This window comes from Tasmannia lanceolata, unplaced genomic scaffold (genome assembly GCF_043159265.1).
Source record: "Tasmannia lanceolata isolate RefF3 unplaced genomic scaffold, GAP_Taslan_0.1 ptg000024l, whole genome shotgun sequence".
In the NCBI taxonomy this organism is placed as follows: domain Eukaryota; kingdom Viridiplantae; phylum Streptophyta; class Magnoliopsida; order Canellales; family Winteraceae; genus Tasmannia; species Tasmannia lanceolata.
In genome coordinates, this window is record NW_027518701.1 from 7287784 (window position 1) to 7310665 (window position 22882).

The window sequence follows — 22882 nt, forward strand, 5'->3', positions numbered from 1 at the left end:
CCAAAATACTGGTTCCATTCGGCAGTCCGAAGGTTTGTTCGAACTTCCGAGTCGGACTTCCGACGGAAGACAGTCGAACTTTGTAGTTCGGTAATTGTCATGTGTTAGTGCATCCTTTTGGTATTTTTTTCGTAATTTTACTACTTTGCTTCCATTTTTTCATAATTTTTCATTTAAAACTTAGCACTTCAGCCACAAATCCGTAATGATTACTATTTTTTGCAAGTAATGATTACTATTTTTTGCAATTATCTTTTTGCTAGCCACCTTTGCACCCATATTAGTTCTGCCAATCTTTGCATCAAAGGATGGGCCACAAGCCGAGAAGTTGCCTCGGCAAAGGTGGCTAGCAAATTCCCATACAAAAAAAGGGAAATGTTATCCACACTACTGTATTTTGATGAGGGCACTCTTCATTTAATTAAAAGTACGGTATGGCCCCCCCATAGGATGATCCAAAGTGTCCATTAGATGGGCCATAGCCTAAATTGGTTGTGTCCCGAAAATCATTTCCATAGGTTGATCCTAACCCTCCGATCTATAGAGGGTTAGGACCAACCCTCTAACATTCTGATCAGAGGGTTAGGATAAACCTACGGAAATGCTTTTTGGGGCACAACCTATTTAGGCTGTGGCCCATCTAATGGACGGTTTGGATCATCCTATGGTGCGGGCCATACCGTACTTTTAATAAAGTGAGGAGTGTCCACATCAAAATACGGTAGTGCGGATAACATTTCTCAAAAACATCTTAAAAAATACGGCAAAAATCCGGGTGACCCGCGGGTCGACCCGGCCCGTACGGGCCCGGCGTGGGAACCACATTTTCTAGCTCGGAACCACTAGGGAACCAAATTTTGTACCTCGGAACCATTAGGGAACCACATTTTCTACCCCGGAACAACTAGGGAACCACATTTTCTACCCCGGAACCACTAGGAAAACACATTTTCTACCCCGGAACCACTAGGGAAACACATTTTCTACCCCGGAACCACTAGGGAACCACATTTTATACCCCGGAACCACTAGGGAAACACATTTTATAACTCGGAACCACTAGGGAACCACATTTTATACCCCGAACCACTAGGGAACCACATTTTATACCTCGGAACAACTAGGGAACCACATTTTATACCCCGGAACCAGTAGGGAACCACATTTTATACGCTGGAACCACTAGGGAACCACATTTTATACCTCGGAACCACTACGGAACCACATTTTATACCCCAGAACCATTACGGAACCACATTTTATACCTCGGAACCACTATGGAACCACATTTTATACCTCGGAACCATTAGGGAACCACATTTTATACCCTCGAACCACTACCGAACCACATTTTATGCCTCGGAACCACTGGGAACCCATTTTCTACTCCGCGACCACTAGGGAACCACATTTTATACCCCGGAACCACTAGGGAACCACATTTTATACCCCGGAACCACTAGGGAACCACATTTTATACCTCGGAACCACTACGGAACCACATTCTATACTCCGGAACCACTACGAAACCACATTTTATACCACAGAACCAATAGGGAACCACATTTTATACCCCAGAACTACTAGGGAACCACATTTTATACCCCGAAACCACTACGGAACCACATTTTATACGCCGGAAACACTATGGAACCACTAGGGAACCACATTTTATACCCCGGAACCACTAGGGAACCGCATTTTCTACTCCGGAACCAGTAGGGAACCACATTTTATACCCCGAAACCACTAAGGAACCACATTTTCTACCCCGAAACCACTAGGGAACCACATTTTATACCCCGGAACCACTAGGGAACCACATTTTCTACCCCGGAACCACTACAGAACCACATTTTATACCTCAGAACCACTAGGGAACCACATTTTAAACCTCAGAACCACTAGGAAACCACATTTTATACCTCAGAACTACTAGGGAACCACAATTTTTACTCCGGAAACACTAGGGAACAACATTTTATACCCCAGAACCATTAGGGAACCACATTTTATACCCCGGAACCACTAGGGAACCACATTTTATACACAGCAACCACTAGTGAACCACATTTTATACCTCGGAACAACTAGAGAACCACATTTTATACCCCGGAACCACTAGGGAACCACATTTTATACCCCAGAACCACTACAGAACCACATTTTATACCTCGGAACCACTAGGGAACCATATTTTCTACCCCGGAACCACTACGGAACCACATTTTATACCCCGGAACCACTAGGTTCTAACATGTAACCAAACATAATTGTATACATAGAGAGAAATAGAGAGAGGTCAAGATAAACATGGCAAGCAAACAAAGAGTCTCATAAATAGGGTGAAAAAACCAAAGCACAAAAAACATGAAAACATGAAGAGAAAATGTTAAACCTAACCGAAGCTATGTTTATCACCTAAATAAGCAATGGAGATTTTTCCAAACTACAATAGCAATGGAGCTATATCACGTTGGCAATGTGCTTTTTTCCTAAAGTACAATGGCAATGGAGCTTTATCACGTTGCAAATGGAGTTTTTTTTTCAACAATACAATGATAATGGAGCTTGGAAATGTTGGCAATGGAGTTTTTTTCCAAAACTACAATGGCAATGGCAAGCTTCAAAAACCTTCCATGAAGCCTTGAGGAAGAAGAAGGTGGTAGGTAAATGGCAACCTTCAAAACCCTCTCATGGAGTTTTCCATGTTAGAAAAGCCTTGAGGAAGAAGAAGGTGATATGTGAGAAGGTAATAAGTGTATAGGGATAGGTGAAAAAGGTGGAGGGAAAAAAGAGGTAGGAGGGTATATTTGTCCTAAAAGCCATCTTCTCTCACCTGACAACACATTTTTTATAATTTTCAAATCACTACCCTTTATTCACAATTTAGACAAAACTTTGCATTTTTTTAATAATTTTTCCTAAAATTTATGATCAAAATTAGGACAAGAAAGAATATTGTGAATATATTACAATAATTATATGATACTTTTAAGGTAAAAATAAATAAAGGCTGTTGAAATTGGCACTACCATATTTTAATAATTGCACAAACTTAGCTTGTCTTTTCTATTTTCATTGGTTCTTGGGAGCTTTTTGCAATTTTTAAATAATAAAAGACAAGACGGGTTAGTACAGTTATAAAAATATGGTAGTGCGAATACCAGTAGCCAAAATAAAATACAAAGATATCTAGATAATTTGTAAAAGCTACTGATATTCACAGTACTATATTTTGATAATGAGAGCTTTTGAGGATTTGTAGTAGCCTTTAACAGCTTGTTAAATAAAAAAAATGAAGGCTACTGATATTTCTGCTGTAATGTTTTAATAATGGACCGAACTTCCCTTGTCTCTTATATTTTATTGGCCGTCACAAATTCCAAAAAGCTCTTGCCAACCAATTGAATAATAAAAGACAAGGGGAGTTAGGCCCATTATCAAAACATTACAGTGCAAATATCAGAGGCCAAAAAGAAATGTTTGAGAACCCATTTCCGAGAACCCATTTCAAATTTTACATAGAAAAGCCCTTGAAAGAGCCTACTGAACTCGATAGATTAAAATTTCTGAAAAGGCCTTGAAAGAGTTTACAGAACTCGTTCGATTAAAATTTCTTACTAGTTTTTTCCTCCCTGCCATTTCATTGGCTGGTTTAAAAGTTACTCTCGTTCCTTTCAATCTCTCTTCCCTTTCCTTTAACAATAGACTTGTGTAATAGGATCTTTTCGAAAGTGGAGTCAAGGCGGCAAGTAAAGTATAGGTGCTTCGGTCGATAGGCTCCCCCTAGAATGTTTATGTTAGGGTTGGTAAGATCTAAGGTAAAAAATTTCTTTGAAAATGAGTTTTCCAGGGACATGGCTAGCTCATTTTCTATGAAAGTTGTTTCCAGGATTACAAATTTTCCCTATTTGTTAGGAAAATGTTGAACTTTGTTCAGCCCTCGAAAAAAACTTTCTAATAATTTTTTAAACATATATCCAAACGAGTGTGATAGTCACCTGAGATTCAGTAGTCTTAAGAGAATGATTTGAGCTAAAATACATCCAAACTACCACCATGGCACCTACTTTTTGAAATGCCACAAAATTCTCTGATTATCCCATAAAAAAAAGTTTTGATGCTAATACAACCATGTTGAGGTTTAAAACTGGCATGAAAATAAGCTATCTTTTTGCACAGCCAATACAAACCCAAGGTTTAACAGTGGCATGAAGATGAGCCACCATATTGGCAGAAAAAAAAAAATCCAAGAAGCATGCAGCTGCATAAGAAAAGAAAACGCAAGTAGAAGTGCAAGGGCATGTAGAAATTTTAGTCTGCATTTAGCTGTACACCAAAGTTGGAACTTGGGGTTCAATTTGAGGCCTTTTCATACTGCAATTTAGACATGAACTGAAATCCAAAAAATCCCTATCTGCAATTCGGACGTACAACCAAAACACCCTTTGTTTGGGAAGAAAGAAACACTATTTTAGATGAAGGGTGAAAGAAAAGAAAAGAAGTGAAATATATGTAAGAAAAAACTGATAAAACTGTACAAGAACAAAAAACATCGATGTGGGTTCTAATCGGTGTTACCCTGAGGCACAGATGGATCTTCAGTTTTTGATCTGTTGAGCGATTTTTGAGATTCCAACACGGACAAAGCTGCTCTTGATTTGTTGAAAATATCTGGTGAAGGTTTTTCAGATTCACGGGGACTCACCAGTTTTTTCTCAACATCTTCGAACTTGGCGGTGGCCCACGGGGCGGTGCCTACATTTCCAACAGCATTTGGGGTAGCTGTCAATGGAGAGATAGAGTCTCGAGAAGCATACCATGAATTCCCGCATGCAGTACACTTTAACTGTATTATGAAACCAGGACAAGTAAAAGAAAAGGAGTAGGTCAGTGAGCAGTTTATTAAAAAGTTCTATTCTACTATTATCCCGGCACACCTTCTGGAAATTCATAAAAATCACTGACAATTGCAGTTAAGAATGTGGAGAAGATGTGGCCCATGGAGAATAGAAAAGTTAAGAAGTGGCCATTTGTTTTTGTCTTTAGTGTTAAAAATAGTTTTATTTTGTTTATAGTGTTATTTAACTCTTTTCAAGTCAGAGAGGGTTAGTAAAGTATTTTCCATAAAAATCGACGATGCTCTTTTGAGTGATGAGTGTTTTAAATAGGCCACATGTATTATGAAAATTATAAGTGGAGAGAGGTTATTAAGTCATTAGACAGTATTTTAGACCCAAATAAGTGCAAACATTCTGCTCAGGGTTTAAAATTTTTCTACTTCTCGTTCTTTTCTTAAATATATGTAGTCTTAGGGCACTTTTTCTATTGTGCCATGGAATGATGAATGAATGAAGAAAAAAAAAATCCTTTTCCTGCTATGCAAAATCGTGGGTACAAGGCCTTCACTCTCAAGGTGTGATGGTTGATCTTTCTATGATGTGATTTCTAGGAGCTAGGGGTGCAACGCGTGTCGGGTTCAGGCCAACCTGAATAGGTATTGTGTCAACCCTAACCCGACCCGACCCCGGACCCCAACCCGATGAATGACAACCCGACCCTAACCCAACCTCAACCTGAGGACCATTTCTTCAGGGAAGAGGAGCTGTGTAGACTTTAAACCATTTAATTAGGGAAGAGGGGCTGTGTAGAAAGGGTTGTGATAGGATTGCTTGTATTGCAATGGTAGTAGCCACTTGTATCCACCTCAAGAACAGAGTCATCCTCTTTCTACTCGAAATAAACTGAATGGCCAACTTCAAATCTGATCTTGGCAGCCCATGGGTTGTAAATTTCTGTATGGTTCTCATTGAGTTTTTTCCAACCTTCTGCATCTCCGATTTTGAATATATTCAAAGCTCCAATGACCATGTTAATAGCGGTGAGAAGAACAACCAAAAGGCCAAAGAAAGAAACCATTTTCTTCATTTTTTTTCCAGAAGGTTTGAGCAGAGGGTTTTAGAATGTTTGACTGATAAATGGCCCCAACTTTCTGAGATAGATTTGGTTTCGGTACCAGAAATAAAACTATTTCTACAGGGAAGAGGAGTTTTATTTAATATATTATCTGGCTACTGGCTGCCCTAGGAGAGGCACATCAGAAAAGCAATAGCTTTGATAATTCTCTAAGTAAAACTGGCTGCTAGGTTGTTTTTTAAAATAGAAGAAATCACTTGATTCGATCCGTGCTCAGCTTGATGTCGACACGAATTCCCACAGCAAAACATAATATGGTAATTATTAAATATTGAAATTTTAAAGAAAAAGGAAATTCTCGGGTTTTGTGTCGGGTCGGGTTGCCAAACACCCAACCCTAACCTGACCCGAACTATTTTCAGGTTTAGAGTTTTTTCAACCCTAACCCTAACCCGACCCATGCATTCCCCAACCCAACCCGATGAAAAATCAGGTTGAACCCGTCGGGTTCGGGTTCAACCTGACCAAGTTGCACCCTTACTAGGAGCCCCTTAGTGCGAGGCCTTGGGTTTTGGTTGGTGTGATTCCAACCTTAACTACCTATCTTTCTTTTGTTTTTTGAGTGTGAAGCTTCAACCTAGGTGAGATTCCTACGAACCCTAGAGTATTTTTTCTTATTCCTCTTCATTCTTCTCTTTAACTTTCAATTCTCGAAACCCACTCCCAAGGCAGCCCTGATCTGAAATTCCTGCAGACTCAAAAGCTGTAAATTTGTTGACACAAACAGTTCCTTACCTGCGCCCCATCGACCAATTCCTTACCCCTCTCACCATTGTGGCCATCCAAGAATCCAAACCCAAATCTGCGAACACCATTACCTATCCAGATCTGTTCTGCAAACATCCCAGATTTGTCCTAAACTGCCTTGATTTGGGGGAAAAAAGCAGTCTTACAAGAGTATTAAAAACCCCGTCTTGTACACCAGTTTTCACCCTGTTGAAACCTTCGACCTACCTATATTAATTGCTGCAAGAACGTCACCTCTTGCCTAAAAAAATAACTGCAGTCTATCATACTAACAACAGTCCACTAAAATTATACCTAATGACTATTTCCCAATAAATCTTATACCAGTCCCTAAGCCTGAGCCCTATTGCCCCACCCATCAGCCAAGAACTGTTATAGTAGATTCATGATCTGTTATAAAATCCCAGATTTTCACCATACTTACAGATCTCCCCATAACCGTGGACATTGCACAACCATCTATTTTCTAACCTATCGTTTACCTACCTTCTTTCCTAATACCAGAAGATCCAATCTTCTTAAACCAATCAACCCAACAGGCCAGAAATTCTAGATCTATATAATTATCCTGAAATAAAAGCTATTAGACAACCCCTTCCCTAGATCCATTCTATGTCATCAGGTAAACACAATATCCGATAATAAATAGTATTTCACTTGACATGGTATAATAATGTCAGGACAAGCCCACATTAAGACAGTTCTGGTAGCATGTTTACAAGTGTCGATACATGTCCGCTAAAAATTTGAACTGTCGGTAAAATCATAGCCTACTCGTAATTACTCTTCTTATGAAGAAAGAAGGGCACTTGAGCTTAAGACTTTAAGCCTATTAGTTTAGTGCACAATGCATACAAAATCTTGGCCAAAGTACTAGCGAGAAGAATTAAAGTAGTGATGGAGGGAATTATATCACAATTCGACAGGGCAGTTGTAGAAGGTAGACAAATTTTAGACAGAATACTCAATGCCAACAAAGTCATTGATACAAGGAAAAGGGGGTGGTGAGAAAGGTGTGTCATTTGCAAATGCAATATGGAGAAAGCTTATTTCATTTGCAAATTCAATATGGAGAAAGCTTATTTCATTTGCAAATTCAATATGGAGAAAGCTTATGACCATGTTGACTGGAATTTTGTCGACCTAATACAAGAAAATATTGGATTTGAGGAAAAATGGAGGAGGATGAAGACTTGTATTTCTACGCCAACCTCCCCGGTGGGATATTTTGGGAGTTCGAGAAGCATCAGACAAGGTGCCCTCTATCTCCGTACTTATTCATTATGGTTGCGGAAGCTCTAAGGTCCCTTAGATCTAGAGCAAAACAATGGGGTTATATCAAAGGTTTGGAGAAGAGCAGATTTTCTTGGACTACATCTCATCTACAGTTTGTAGATGATAAGCTCATCTTTCTCGAGGAGGGCATTGAAAAGTAAGAAGTTTGAACAAAATTTTTAGAGGGTTTGAGATGATGTCTGATTTAGAGTTTAATTTCTCAAAGAACTTGATAGGAGTAAATATGCAGAATGAAAAGGTATTGTAACACGCTTTGGCTTTAGGGTACAGACAAGAGGAATTGCTCCTCTTATTTTGGATTACCCTTGGGACATTGAGAACCACACTCATCTATATGGGATCCAGTAGTGGAAAGAAATGAAAGGAAACTCGCTTCTCAGAAACAATACTTATCTTTTGGAACAAGAAGAATGAAGAGGTACTGGAACATGCTTTGGCTTTAGGGTACATGAATGAGGAATTGCCCATCCCTTATCTTGGTTCACCCTTGGGACATGCAGTACCACATACATCTCTATGAGATATTCAGAAGTGGAAAGAATAGAAAGGTAACTTAATTCTTGGAAAATAGGCACTGATCTTTTGGGGGAAGGATCACTCTCATCAAAGCGGCATTGCCAAACCTTTCGGTATATTTTATGTCTGTATATAGAATCTCGATGAAGGTGGCAAAAAGAATTGAAAAGCTACGAAGAGATTTCCTATGGGAAGGAGGCGAGGCGAGCAAAATACTTAAAAGATCTTATAAATTGAAAGAAAGTACGTACATTAAAGAAACATGACGGCATTGGAATAGGAAAAACAAGATTGTGAAACACGACATTATAGGGTAAATGGCTATGGCAATTCAGCGACGAAAAAATAGGCCTTGAGACAAAAAATTATTGGCGACGAGTATGTGCGGGGCTGGGGAGATTGGAGAGTAGAAATCTTTCTTTAGGAAAAGCTTCGGGTGCATGAAAGTCCATTTGTGGTCCTAGATCCCGATATAAGTCGTTAGTTAGATTTAGAGTGGGGACGAGAGAGGGAACAAGATTTTAGGTTGATCTTGTGCCATGCGTTTCCAAACATGTACGTGTTACCAACCGGTAGTGTGCGACCACATGGAAAGGAGGGAGGGGGGGGGATTGGGGCATGGAACTATGGATTGGGTCATTGGGTTTATGCGAAACCTAAAGGATAGTGAAATAGAAAGCCTCAAATCTTTGCCAGGTCTCTTTAGCTCATATTACTGCTCACCTCACATCCATGGCCGTAGAGTGTGGACCCTGATACTCAAGGTTTATTTTCTACTCGTTTGTTTTTTCACATGTGAATTAGGGGAAACAGAGGTGATATGTGCTATGCAAGGCCATGGAAATTGGCAGCGCCTCCTCGTGGGAGAGTCGTTGCTTGGACGGTAGCGCCAAAAAGATCAACACAAGTGATTGTCTCAAAGAGAGATATCTACATCTTTCCAGTTTGTGTACATTATGCATGAGAGAAGAATCCGTATAACTTGGGCTATGGTGCTTCGTTATCGAAAGTTTTGGTCTTTCTTGAGTATTCTAAACATCAATCAAGTGTATCATTCTTAAATGGTGTGGTGGACCATTTGGTTGGTATAGGTGCTACCTGCTATGGGACTGTGCCTCTACACATTGTTTTAACATATATGGAAGGAAAGGAATAATCACATATTCAAGCAGAAAAAAAAAAGAGGCGTTGGAAAGAAATAGAAATCAAAATTGATCTCATTCTATGGGGAAGGAATGTCAAGACTCTCTAATTATTATACAAGAGAAATACTTAGCAATTGGAGAAGAACTATCATTAAATAAAAGGGCATGGAGTTCATAGAGTTTCTCCACGGTGGCAAACTCCTGATGAGTCACGCTCAACTTTGGAAGTTCCTAAGGCAGTCCAGTTCCAAGAGGTATCGGCAGTTATTTCGTGACTCGGATTCAGACAGACCCACGTTACGATCTTTTTTAGGCCCAATGGGTGTGTGTGATTCATACGGACACATGCTACCCTATCAAATGTGACGTTGGAGGTGTAGGGGAGTTGGTGATGGGATATGCGGAGGTTTCTGTTGCGTACACTCTTTGGGACACCTTGTCCCATCTGTGTATTAGGTAGAAGCGTTGTACAATAGTTTATCAATAAAATTTAGTAATTTTTTTTAATAAAAAATAAAAATATTACAGATGTTGGTCTTGCTTATGTGATGGTTTCTAAGGGTGTATTGTGCTTATTCTAGCATGTCCTCAAGTTTCATCTTAAAATTCTATCATTTGCATATGTTTTCATACGTTTTAGCGATTTTACAGTATTTCCATTGAGATCTTCAACTGAAATTGAAATGTTTCCTTTTTTGTGGCTAAACCAAAACTGAAATCTAAAATTTTGTTTCTACATTGCTCAATAAATGAAGATAAGAATTTAAAAATTACTTGAAAATCAAAACGAAGTAACCAACATTGTCCAACAAATTGACGTCTGAAGTTGGTAGGCCACAAAAGTGAGAGAGGGATTATTTTTTAAGTTTAAATTGGTGATTTGCAAGCTTAAGTTGCATTTTTAGCGTTAATAAGCAATCTTAATTTCCATCTCCAGCCAAGGATGAATAAGATGCATCAATTGACAGAAATTCTAATGGTATGAGAAGCTTCCATACAATATTGACTAAAACAAGGATTTAGAGCATAGTTACTAGGGTGGGAAACAAATTAAGGAAGCAAACATTGAAACAGAAACAGACAAAAATAGAGGGGAAACAAAAAACGGGAAAACAATAAAAAATAGTATGAGAAATGCATTGATAAACGTCTTAGAAAACGCATTACAAATATTTCATAAACGATAGAGAAATGTCAATGTTACACACATGAAGATCAATGAAGGCACGACATATATGATTTTGTAGACTTAAAATATGTTAATTTCAAAATTCTATTTGAATATTTCTTATTTTTATTTTTATAAAAATATATGTTATCATTTTCCTATTTAATATCGATTCCATAAGTTCCTAGTTTTTTTTTTTTTTTTTTTCAAAATAATTTTCGCAAGTTTCACACATGTTTCCCACACGTTACGCATACGTTTTCGACGGATTTTGCATACGTTTCTCGCGCGTTTCACATATGTTTCCCATACATTTTGGAAACGTTTCCCCAAATTTTTAATTACGTGAGTTTTAGGGGAAACAAGTTTCCCGCCCGCCCAATGAGTTTCCGGCTACTATGATTTAGAGCCATCTACGAAAAAACCAAGTGATTTTGGATATCAATATAAAAAAAAGAATAATGGGTTCTTTCATGTGAAAAGCAATACTAATTTTGCATTATGGTTTGATCTGCCTCAGCTTTTACGCCATCCAACTTAAATAAAAATTCAGGAAAAATACTTTAAGGCAACAAAATAAGACAAAATGAGCTAACCAAATAACGATCATTAGATCCTCCAGCTTGGATGATGTCCGCGACACCAACTCTCTTCTCTGAGCAACTCGAGCAACGAGCATCCGTCATCTGTTTCATTTCCAAATAAAATGCTGAAGCACAGATTGATAAGGAAAATCTAACAATACTAGACATAAAAAATAATTGAAGATTGAATCTGTGACCTGCATGCTTTCCACCATCTCAGGCTCCTGGGTTTTTCTCTCCTCTGCAGTTTGACCAACCTGAAAAGAAAAGGAAACAATCATTAGAATCTACATACAGTTGAAATAAATCGCAACCAAAAGGTGCAAACATTATTGAAACAAAATAACCAAGTATTAAAAACGTGTGGAGATAAGCATGTATATAAAGCTGTGTATCCAGTGGGCATGCTATGGCAAACCCATGGAATCAAAGATCCAATGGTTCGGTCATAAGTCAGAACTCATTGTAATATATATTATAGGCACAGATGACACAGAGGGAGAACTCACGGACAAAAAAACACTATAAATTCCCCGTGCTCTGGATCTCCAAATAAATATTCAATGTTCTTGCAGGTTCCAATTGATATAACAAAACCCACATGCAATATTCTCTCTTCTTGACCCTGGTATAACTACTAAGGAATGGACAGTTAGAAAATTCAGGGATCCAGAGTGTAGAAGCTTTGTTACACTTCATTTCAATGTGTTTCCTGAAGCTGCGCATCATAGCTGCCTAAGCTCAGTAAATAAAATGATGCAGAGACTGGGCTTACCTAGCCTCTTAAATTCAGGGCACATGGATTATGATTTATTCTGACTCCTAAATACCAGTCGGTGCTTTGGGTTGATCTTCTTAGCCCCCACTTGAGAGCGCACCTGGTTTCCCTAATCGAACACCATGGGATAATACATACTAACCATACTGTACATCTCAGGCAAATCATATACTTCGAACTACACTAAACTGATTGGCAGCATCCCTAATGGTGACCCACTGAACATATCATAAAGACTGATATTATTTTGTGGACTTCGTTTGAAAAAAAAAATAACCTCATATTTTCTGGACTTTTATCTCTTCATTCTAGGAAATACAACAATGCAGACTGTTACTTGTTTAGGGTAAGATAAGTGAGGAAAGAGAAGGTAATGAAGAAGAAGAATGGATGAAAAGGGACTATGTGTTGGTCAAAGAAGGTTGCTTCCACTCTTTAGTTTATATATTACAAATGTGGCATAAATTACAACTATGCCACCCATAGGTGAGATAAGTGATGGAACCTATCATGACTATGTATTGTATAATATAACAACAGGCTCAAAACACAGAGAAACAAACGGCACAAGAAAGATAAAAAAACACGGCACTGCAATTTAAGTTGACATATCCAACATAAGTCCAAGGGTTGCCAAATACAATAATACCCTCCCTAAAAAAAAATAATCTGGTCCATTTCAACAAAAAAAAAAAAATCTGGTTGGCAGCATCCAAATCAACAATAAAGATGATCCTTAACATAACTGAAGGCACTCAACGCTTATACCCATATCTTCCGTAGAGAAATAATCTGGCTGTCAGCATTTCAAATTCACAAAAATGATGATCTAGAATGTTGAGAATAATCATTTTACAAAGAAACCACATTTTTTTGGGAGGAATCTATTATAATATAGCAGGATGGGGGTTTCACTGTTTACGCCCACGTGGACAGCCCCCCCATCCAGAATGCGATCCTACGTGTCATCCTCCATAAAAAACGCATAAAAAACACTATAAACCGTGTAAGTTACGTATTCTGAATGGTTTCCTATTTTCTTGCCTATCTTTTCTATTCCAAATCTCCCTCGCTCCACAAAAGTCGTATTCTTTCCTAATGGAACAACGATCTCCTTGGAGTCCTCTCTCTCTCTCTCTCTCTCTCTCTCTCTCTCTCTCTCATTGATCCTTCTGGTGTTCATATGTGGCTGAGATGGAGTCCTGCTAAAACAGGGATAAGTGGGCCTCTCTCTCTCCCACATTAGTGAATGATCTAGACCATTCATAATTTTTTTTGCCACCGGAGATAAATTGTTTAGATCATCCATTTATGTGGGCTCATTTGGGTCTGCCTGAGCTCATTCTTCTAACTACCCCAACCTAGCTCTTGGGGGTTGACCATACTAAACCCGATCACGAGTGCATTTGGGTGGGCCATTGGCCAATTGCCATCCATAAAAATAATGACAACCAACACTCCTTATTTCTTTTGGTTTCTCTCCTGTATGTTTTGTGCACATTTATTTCCCTAGAAGATGCATAATGGCCTGTATGTTTTGGATTTTGAGAATCGATTATGAGTCCAAAACTGATTACTGGACGTAAATTTATGTTCAATTAGTACTCCAATAATTAGTTTTGGACTCACTTTCAGATCTCAAAATCCAAAACAAGTAGGGATAATTTGAGTATAATAGTCACTTTTGAGCTCAATTTCTATTCTCAAAATCCAAAACAAACAGGGCCTAATTGTTTTATTGATAATGTTTTTTTTTTCTTTATTACTCTATAGTAAGAACCCAAAAGGGGGAAAGGAAAAATAACAAAAAAAATGAAATTATAATGCAAAGAGCGCGATCTTGAGAAGTGCAATGTTTTTTTTTTTTTTCGAACTCTGAATACCCCATTTCTCCACGGACTAAAAAATTCCAAGTGGCAATACAAATTGTGGTATGTATGGATTACTAAGTGGACGATCACTCCCTTATTTTGATGATTACACTCCCTATTTTACATTTATGTGTTTCTCTTCAATCTAAAATAAATTTCTAACCTTCAAACATTTCCAAATATTTATAATATTACCTTAAAGTGTATGAATTTAAAAAAACCATCTATAATGCCCTGTGCATCGCACAGGTTTCTTACTAGTAAGCCAAAAGAACAAGCACATAAAATTTGTATGTATTGAAAAGCATCCAGCAGTTGACTTGGGATTAATGTATCTTAGAAGTTAGAACCAAGGAGAGCACTAAGCACATTAGTAATTAGACAATAAATAGAGAGCGAAAATTAATATTTGGAACCAAGATACCGGCATATCGTACCTTTAATTCACTTGGCGACATGTTCAGAACCACTGAAGGTTCCAACTCCTTATGGAGCAAACGTCTAGCTAATAATTCATTCTTCTGCAAAACATTTTGAGACAATTAGTACAATTGAATGGCACCAACAACAGTGACAAGTTTTCTCTTAAAAACTTATTTTAAGCAAAATTAAGAATAAAATATATAATGAGAAAATTTCTCATAAAAATTTATTTTAAGCAACATTAATAATCGTAACTAATTAATCATCGGTAAATAATTAGTTATTCTAAGCAACAATAATAGTCGTAACTAATTACATCATCGGAAAATAATGAGCAAATCATAGGCCATATAACAAGCAGGCGCCTTAATATACTCTAGAAAGACTAAAGGCTTTCATGTCACACAGTTTAGCATTGTAATCTAGAAGTACTAGCTCAGAAAAAATCTAGAAACTAAATATCGCAATAGAGAGAGAGAGGATGGAGGGATCGTCTTCTAAAGCTGCTTTCCCAGTTCAGTGTTCAGCAAGGAAACTGAGAATGGAAGCATTGATACTTAAAGTATTTTACACCTTTAACTTCATGTATAGGATTGTGATAGGCCCCATCATAGATAGCGTGTCCACAAAAAATCAGCTTCATAGGATCATCTTAACCCTTCCATTTGTGGAGCTAAAAAATGGACAGATTTGTGCCGATTTATAGCCGTCCATTTTAAGCTCCACAAATCACAGGGTTGGGATGATCCTATGGAGCTGATTTTTTGTGGACACCCTCTCTATGTCAGGGCCCATCAAATGAATGCTTTGCATCACCCAAATAAGGTGGGACCCATGCTTTTTGGTCGCCGGACTAGAGAATGATCTCTAGTCGGCAGACTAGAAACACTTTTCTCTCTCTCTCTCTCTCTCTCTCTCTCTCTCTCTCTCTCTCTCTCTCTATATATATATATATATATATATATATATATATATATATATCGGAAAAGTGATTGTGGAGGGTCGAGCAGATAACCTTATCTGCTTGGTCGGCCCAAAAAAAAAAAAAAAAAAAAATATATATATATATATATATATATATATATATATATATATATATATATATATATATATGAGGAAAAGGTTAGGTACACTCGAGCGTACAATCCTTTTCCTCGTATGAGGAAAAGGATTGTACGCTCGAGTGTACCTAACCTTAGGTACGCTCGAGTGCCAAATCACATGGGTCCCACATTTTTTTTGGTCATCTAAACCATTCATTTGCAAGGCCCCATCATAGATAGGGTGCAGACCAAAAATCAGCTCCATAGGATCATCCTAACCCATCCATTTGTGGAGGTCAAAATGGACAGACACTGTCCACAAATCTGCCCATTTTGCACTCCAGTTTTGGAGGGGTTAGGATGATTCAATGGTGCTGATTTTTGGTACACACCCTATCTATGATGGGGCCTTGCAAATGAATGGTTTAGATGACCCAAAAAAATGTGGGACCCATGTGATTTGGCACTCGAGCGTACAATCCTTTTCCTCATATATATATATATATATATATATATATATATATATATATATACGGAAAAGTGTTTGTACTCGACAGAGTAGATAGGCTTATCTACTCGGTCGGTCAAAAAACAGTGGGGGCCCACATTTTTTGGATGATCCAAACCATTCACTTGAAAGGCCCTTACCTATATAGGGTGTCCACAAAAAACCAGATCCATAGGATCATCCTAACCATCCAACAGTGGAGGGAAAAATGGGGAAAAAATGGACAGACAGTTTGTCCACAAATCTACCCATTTTTCCCTCCATTGTTGGATGGGTTAGGATGATCCTATGGAGCTTATTTTTTGTGGACACCCTATCTAGGTAAGGGCCTTTCAAGTGAATGGTTTGGATCACCCAAAAAATGTGGGCCCCTACGATTTTTTGACTGATCGAGTAGATAAGCTTATCTACTCGGTCGAGTACGCTCACTTAACCCACATATATATATATATATATATGAGGAAAGTTTTTCTAGTCGGCCGACTAGAGAACCTTCTCTAGTCTGCCGACCAAAAACACAATGGGCCCATGTTGTTTGGATGATCCAAAGCATTCATTTGATGGGCCCTGGCATAGATAGGGTGTGCCCAAAAAATCAGCTCCATAGGGTCATCCTAGCCCTTCGATTTGTGGAGGTTAAAAATGGACATTGGAGGTTAAAAACATAGTGAGCCCACGTTGTTTTGATGATCCAAAGCATTCATTTGATGGGCCCTGACATAGATAGGATGTGCCTAAAAAATCATCTCCATAGGATCATCCTAACCCTTCGATTTATAGTGGTTAAAATGGACGCTTATAAACTCCACAAATCTGTCCATTTTTAACCTCCACAAATCAAAGGGTTAGGATGATCCCATGCAGCTGATTTTTTTGGGCACACCCTATCTATGTGAGGGCCTATCAAATGAATGTTTTGGATTATCCAAATAATGTGGGACCACTGTGTTTTTTGGTCGGCGGACTAGAGAAGCTTCTCTAGTCGGCCAACTAGAAAAACTTTCCTCTATATATATATATATATATATATATATATATATATATATATATATATATATGAGGAAATGAAGTATTTGCAGCTGCACAGATAAGCTATATGTGCATGGCTCACAAACCATACTGGGGGCCACATTTTTGGGGGATCCAAAGCATTCATTTGGAAGGCCCTTCTTGGATAGGGTGTGTACCAAAAATCAGCCCTATTGGATCATCCTAACCCAATCAAAGTTGGAGGGGAAAATGGACAAACAGTGTTTCTGCCCATTTTTTCCCTCCATGAGTCCATCTTGCAAGTTGGTGTATATTTTGCGAGGAGACTTTGGATCATATAATAGTACAATGCCCTTTCTTGTATCTTCTTTGGCAGGTAATTATCAAACAATTTGGTGTTACATCAATACGGGTGCCTTGTTCCTTATGGTACAGCATGTCTGGAAGGAAAGAAAACAATTGTATCTTCAAAGAGAAATTCATAGCTTTGGAAGAATTGTAGCAACCATTTTTTTTTTGAAATAGTGATATGATATATTGAATAAAGAGAGACCGAGATGGTTCTCAAAGATTACAAAGAAGAAGAGCTAAAAGAACAACAAGAGCAACTAAAGAATTGTAGCAGCCATAAAAATTGATTTGATCTTATAGGAGAATATTGGCAAGGGTGAGCTTAGATACTGTAATGATTGTGGAAACCTTAAGATTTAGGCCATTGGATCATTAGATCATATTTTCGAGGGTGGAGATCGTCGATCCATCTTTGATCAACACTCGATCTTAAAAATTTAGTCACGTTTTCCCCTTTGATTAACTTAGATCCATTGATCTTAGAATCAATGGCTATTGAAAGGTTATAACTAAATTCTCTAAATGAGGGAAGGATAGAAGACTTTCGTAAAAATAAATTTCCATGGAAAATATCACTTAAAACAAGGAAAACAAAAGGCTAGAATTAAGAGGAAGAGGCCCACGTTTTCCCTTTTATGGGGAAACGTGCGTACACTCCCAAATGGAGTGTGGGCCCACTTTCAATTTGTTCAAAACCTAAAATAAGTTATATTCTCTGATTGTTTTTGGAATATGATCTAAAAATCTAAAGTATATTGAGATATTATTGGGAATATCTATTGACCAATCAAAAAGGAGTGAATGAGAGATAAAATAGAAGATTCCTAATATTGTGGACATTAGCACGATCTCCACTGATGGGAGAATCGTGCACACAACTCATTGTGCGCATCTTTTTCTTTTTTTTTTGGTCCTTATTGTTAAAAATTTAAACCCTAACAAATTAGCTACATCACCTCTCTTGATATATATCACTTAGATTTGGAAGTTATAGGCAACCAATCAAAACCCTTGAATCATATGAGGAATTTTAGGAAAGTGGCAAAAAAAAGGGGGGGGGGGGGGGGGTATATACCATTGTGGTCTCCCTCTCTCACGCCCAGTTTTTAAGAACGAGAGAGAGAGAGAGAGAGAGAGAGAGAGAGAGAGAGAGAGAGAGAGGCAAAGGAGGAGACTCACTCAATCATATCACTTCAACCTCCCTTGTTCCTTTCGTTATCAAACAAGTAAGTACCTTGGTGCCCTTGTCTCTATGTTTTAAATCATGGTTTTCTTTAGTTCTAGGGTTGATTTTGATTTTTTTTCTCATCCATGCATGTGAGATCTTAGTTTTCAGTATATATATATATATATATATATATATATATATATATATATATATATATATATATATGAGGAAAAGGATTGCACGCTCGAGTGTACCAAGCTTATGGTACGCTCGAGTGCCCAATCACATGTGGGCCCACTTTGTTAGGATGATCCAAAGCATTCATTTGAAAGGCCCTTACATAGATGGGGTGTGTAACAAAAATCAGCTCCATAGGATCATCCTAACCCATCCATTTGTGAAGGTCAAAATGGACAGACACTGTTTGTCCACAAATCTGCCCATTTTTGCCCTCCACTTTTGGAGGGGTTAGGATGATTCAATGGAGCTGATTTTTGGTACACACCCTATCTATGATAGGGCCTTGCAAATGAATGCTTTGGATCACCACAAAAAATGTGGGATCCATGTGATTGGGCACTCGAGCGTACCATAAGCTTTGTACGCTCGAGCGTACAATCCTTTTCCTCTCTCTCTCTCTCTCTCTCTCTCTCTCTCTCTCTCTCTATATATATATATATATATATATATATATATATATATATAATGTTCGACAGTTAGGGTGTTTCATAAAACCCATAAATTTCGTATGGATGTACTGTTTAAAATTGGTATACCCTATACGTATCCATACCAATCAAGAGATTTTGACAGTAGTGTGTAACCATTTAAAAACAATGATTTTAATATGGGTATGGGTATTAGCAGTAATCCAAAATCTTGACAGTTAAAAGTATACGTAGAAAATAAATGATTTTGTGTATGTACACTGTTAATTTTCAATGTGTATATATGTATGACTATTAAATCCAAGATTTTGGCAGTTAAAGATATATTTATAAAATCAATAATCCTTTTAATGAATGTGTAAGTGTATATACTTACAGTCCTATAAACCCGAGATTTGTTAGCTAAAGTATACCCATTGAATCAGTGATTTGTGTACGCATGTTCAAATATTAGCATATATAAATTCATAAATTTTGCCAGCACATGTACGCATATAAAATTGTAGCTGAATCTTTTAATTTCCGTGGTAATGTGTATAAACCCATTTAATTTCATCAGCACTTGGACATCCCTATGAGAGCATCTATCTCATCAGTGATATACGCATAAGCCTCTAAATGATTTCTATGTATTCCCTATCTCATCAGCGACATGCGTGTAAGCCAATAAATGATTTTTATGTACTCCCTATCCCATCAGTGATAAAATCATAAGCCATTAAATGATTTTTTTTTGTATACCTTATGTATTCACTATCTTAACAGTATGCATAAGCCATTAAATAGTTTTTTAGTATATCTTATCTTATCAGTACTACACCTATAGGACATTCATTGATTGCTTTCTTTTTATGAGCACTGAGTATTCAAAGATTTCCTTTTTACATTTCCTCGGTGATATGTGCATAACGTTGTTCAATGAGTTCCTTTTCTTCGTATTTTTCCAATCTCATGCACATGGAGCAACTGAATAACTTTCTTGGTAATTTCCAATCTCACCCGTGTTGTGTGTATCGGACTATCAAAATGAGTTTTAGTATACAGTACTATGAGTATATAACATGTTAAATAATGGTGCATGCATTTACTCCACTATTTAGATCGGTCTTATATATTGGGATGGATAAATGGTTGACGTGTATCACCTCATTACTTGGGTCAGTTTTGTGTGATTTTAACCTCTTAAATCTGGACGACACTTGGATCAGTTTTGTGTGATTTTAACCCCTTAAATCTGAGCAGCATTTGGGTCAATTTTTGTGTGATTTTAACCTCTTCAATCTGGACAGAAACATAGTGATTTTAAGTGCATGTTTTGAACCCCAAAACAGGGCAGCAGTTAGTAGTTGTGTGTACATTTTTATGCACAAATCTGGGCAGCAGTTAGTGTATTATGTAGGTGTATTTTTGTGCCCAAACCAGGGCAGCAAGTGGTGTCTTGTGTGCAAGCTTTGTGTGGCCAAAAACAGGGCAGCAGTGTTGTTCCACCTGTGTGCTTGGTTGTTCCCCAAAATGGGACTGCATTATGTAGAGAGTGTGTGGGTGTGTGGAAAATTTAGATTTAATTAAACTCACACTGTTACACTCTACTATTTGACTTCAGGACTGCTTCACTCCACTCCCTAACAGGGACCGTTACGTTCTCAACATTCGTAAGTTTAAAGGCAGGTGATAGCTAGACCTCATTAGTATGATATTTCAATTAATTCAATAGTGATAGAGACTTGTGTGTGGTGTTAGATGTTATTTACTTTTCGTCTAGAATTTAAATTGTTCAACCATATGTCATCTAGAATTTTAATTGCTTATTAAGACGTGAACCCAATAACCACCCTCGTTTAAGTATACGGAAAGATTAAGAAGACAAAGAAAGAAATACATGAAAGAATAAATGAAGACGAAAATGGGGAAAGGTGATGGGAGGCCTTAGAGCCATGCCTGAAAATTAAGATAAATAAATAAAAATACAATTTGGGAGGATCGCACAACCCCCTCGTTGATGTTGGAATCCTATGAAGACTATAAGTCTCTAGGCGGTATGATCTATCGAAAAACGTCTCTGCAGAATGGACCGTGTGGGTAAAGAGACAACAAGCTAATGGGAGCTGGAGTGTCTTTGGTTAAAAGACATGTCAAGAATGATAAACCAAAAATGTAGTAAATAAATTTCAGATTTCTTTATGATGCTAAAGTTCGATTTCTATTCCGTTCTTATAGTTTTAACTATCCTTAATTGATTCTTGTGCCTTATGGATTTACTGTTTCCAACATGTCTCTACTCAACATTCATTTCTATTATTTATCTTTGTTTGTTGATTCTAGCATATGCACATTTGTTTAAATCTGTTGTCTTAATTGGTAACCAATACTGGTATCTTCTCTATCACAAACTGTTGTGTAACCCAATTTTTTCCCCACCAGGTATGGAGAACGTGCAAGAGGGAGCGTTCGTAAATGAGGAAACTTGAGTCCAAGGAGTGGGTCAAAAAAATAAATAGTAAAGAAGAGGGAGACGACGACATCCGTCAACTTCCCTGGATTTTACTTCTTTTGCTAGTGGGGTTTCATATGTTTGTTTTGGAGACTTTGAATTTATGTTGGGTTTCATACTAGCTATAATTTTTTTTAATTAGTTGTTGTTAAAACTATTTCTATTTGGAATAATATTGTGGATGACAGATTTATGGTGTTTAGCATGTTAAAAAAAAATGGTGATTTTAGCAGGTTGAGTTGTTCGTAGCGACCCATCAGAATGGGTCGTTACAGATACAATGTGGGAGGCATCCTTAGAATGCAGCAAACGATTGTGGCTGAAAAGAAAATGACTCATAAGATCGCCCCAAAATAGAGGCGTCCACCAGTTGGGTGGCTGAAATTAAATTTTGATGGGGGCTCTTAAGGAAACCCGGGTCGGGCAGGTATTGGCTAAATCATTCGTGATTGTAGTGGAAGTTTGGTGATGTCATTCTCAGGCCCAGCCAAAGAATGTGATGCAAATGAGGCTGAAGCTAAAGCCCTTCTTTTCAGACTTTGGGGGTTTACTAGTGCAAAGAGTGTACCCCTGGTTATTGAAGATGATTCTACTAATGTGATAGCATGGGCTACAAACAAGATTATTGGATCTTGGCCCTTGGATGATGTCAATCATCATTGCCAAGATCAAAGACCTTGTCCGGATAATCAAACTAGAGATCCATCACCAAAGGTCAGCCAATGAGAAGGAGGACAAACTCCCTAAAGACGGTGGTGGGATGGAAGGACTGGTGGTAAGTATTGGTCCATAAGTGGAAACAAGAAGGGAACCGGAAGCTAGGGCGGATCAAGGAGGGTGAAAATTTTCTAAGAGAGAATGGTGTAACCAAGGCTATCCATATTCACTGAAAGCTACAGATATGAATGTTTCTATCATGTTCTCGAGGTTGCTGGTTGGTAACTCAACTGGATTTTAGTTCTCTTGAGGTGGGTTTTGCTTGGGCAGTGGAGTTGAGCGCCGGTTGGATCCAAAGTGTTGCTGTGTTTTGTATGGGGTAGGGATTTTGCTTGTTGATTACATGTGGGGATGACTCGTCCCCAGCATTGAAAGAGCTTTGTGTTATGGGTTTTCAGTATCAATAAATTTGGTTGTTATCTTTCAGAAAAAAAAAAAA

The 22882-nt window shown here is 37.9% G+C and overlaps 1 protein-coding gene across 3 annotated transcripts in view; it reads right to left on the reverse strand.

Annotated features, from left to right (window-relative positions):
- Nucleotides 1-4309: 4309 nt before the first annotated feature.
- Nucleotides 4310-22882, reverse strand: part of LOC143856918 (bromo-adjacent homology (BAH) domain-containing protein) — a 32532-nt gene continuing 13959 nt past the window's right edge. For 2 of the 3 annotated variants that reach the window (XM_077367170.1, XM_077367169.1), the window contains exons 5-8: nt 14522-14605; nt 11633-11692; nt 11448-11537; nt 4310-4852 (exon numbers count right to left, since the gene is read on the reverse strand). In XM_077367170.1, coding sequence (XP_077223285.1) covers nt 4571-4852; nt 11448-11537; nt 11633-11692; nt 14522-14605 — 516 coding nt within the window. In that variant the 3' untranslated portion in view covers nt 4310-4570. The remainder of the gene's footprint in view (nt 4853-11447; nt 11538-11632; nt 11693-14521; nt 14606-22882) is intronic. The other variant, XM_077367171.1, reaches the window with a different exon arrangement.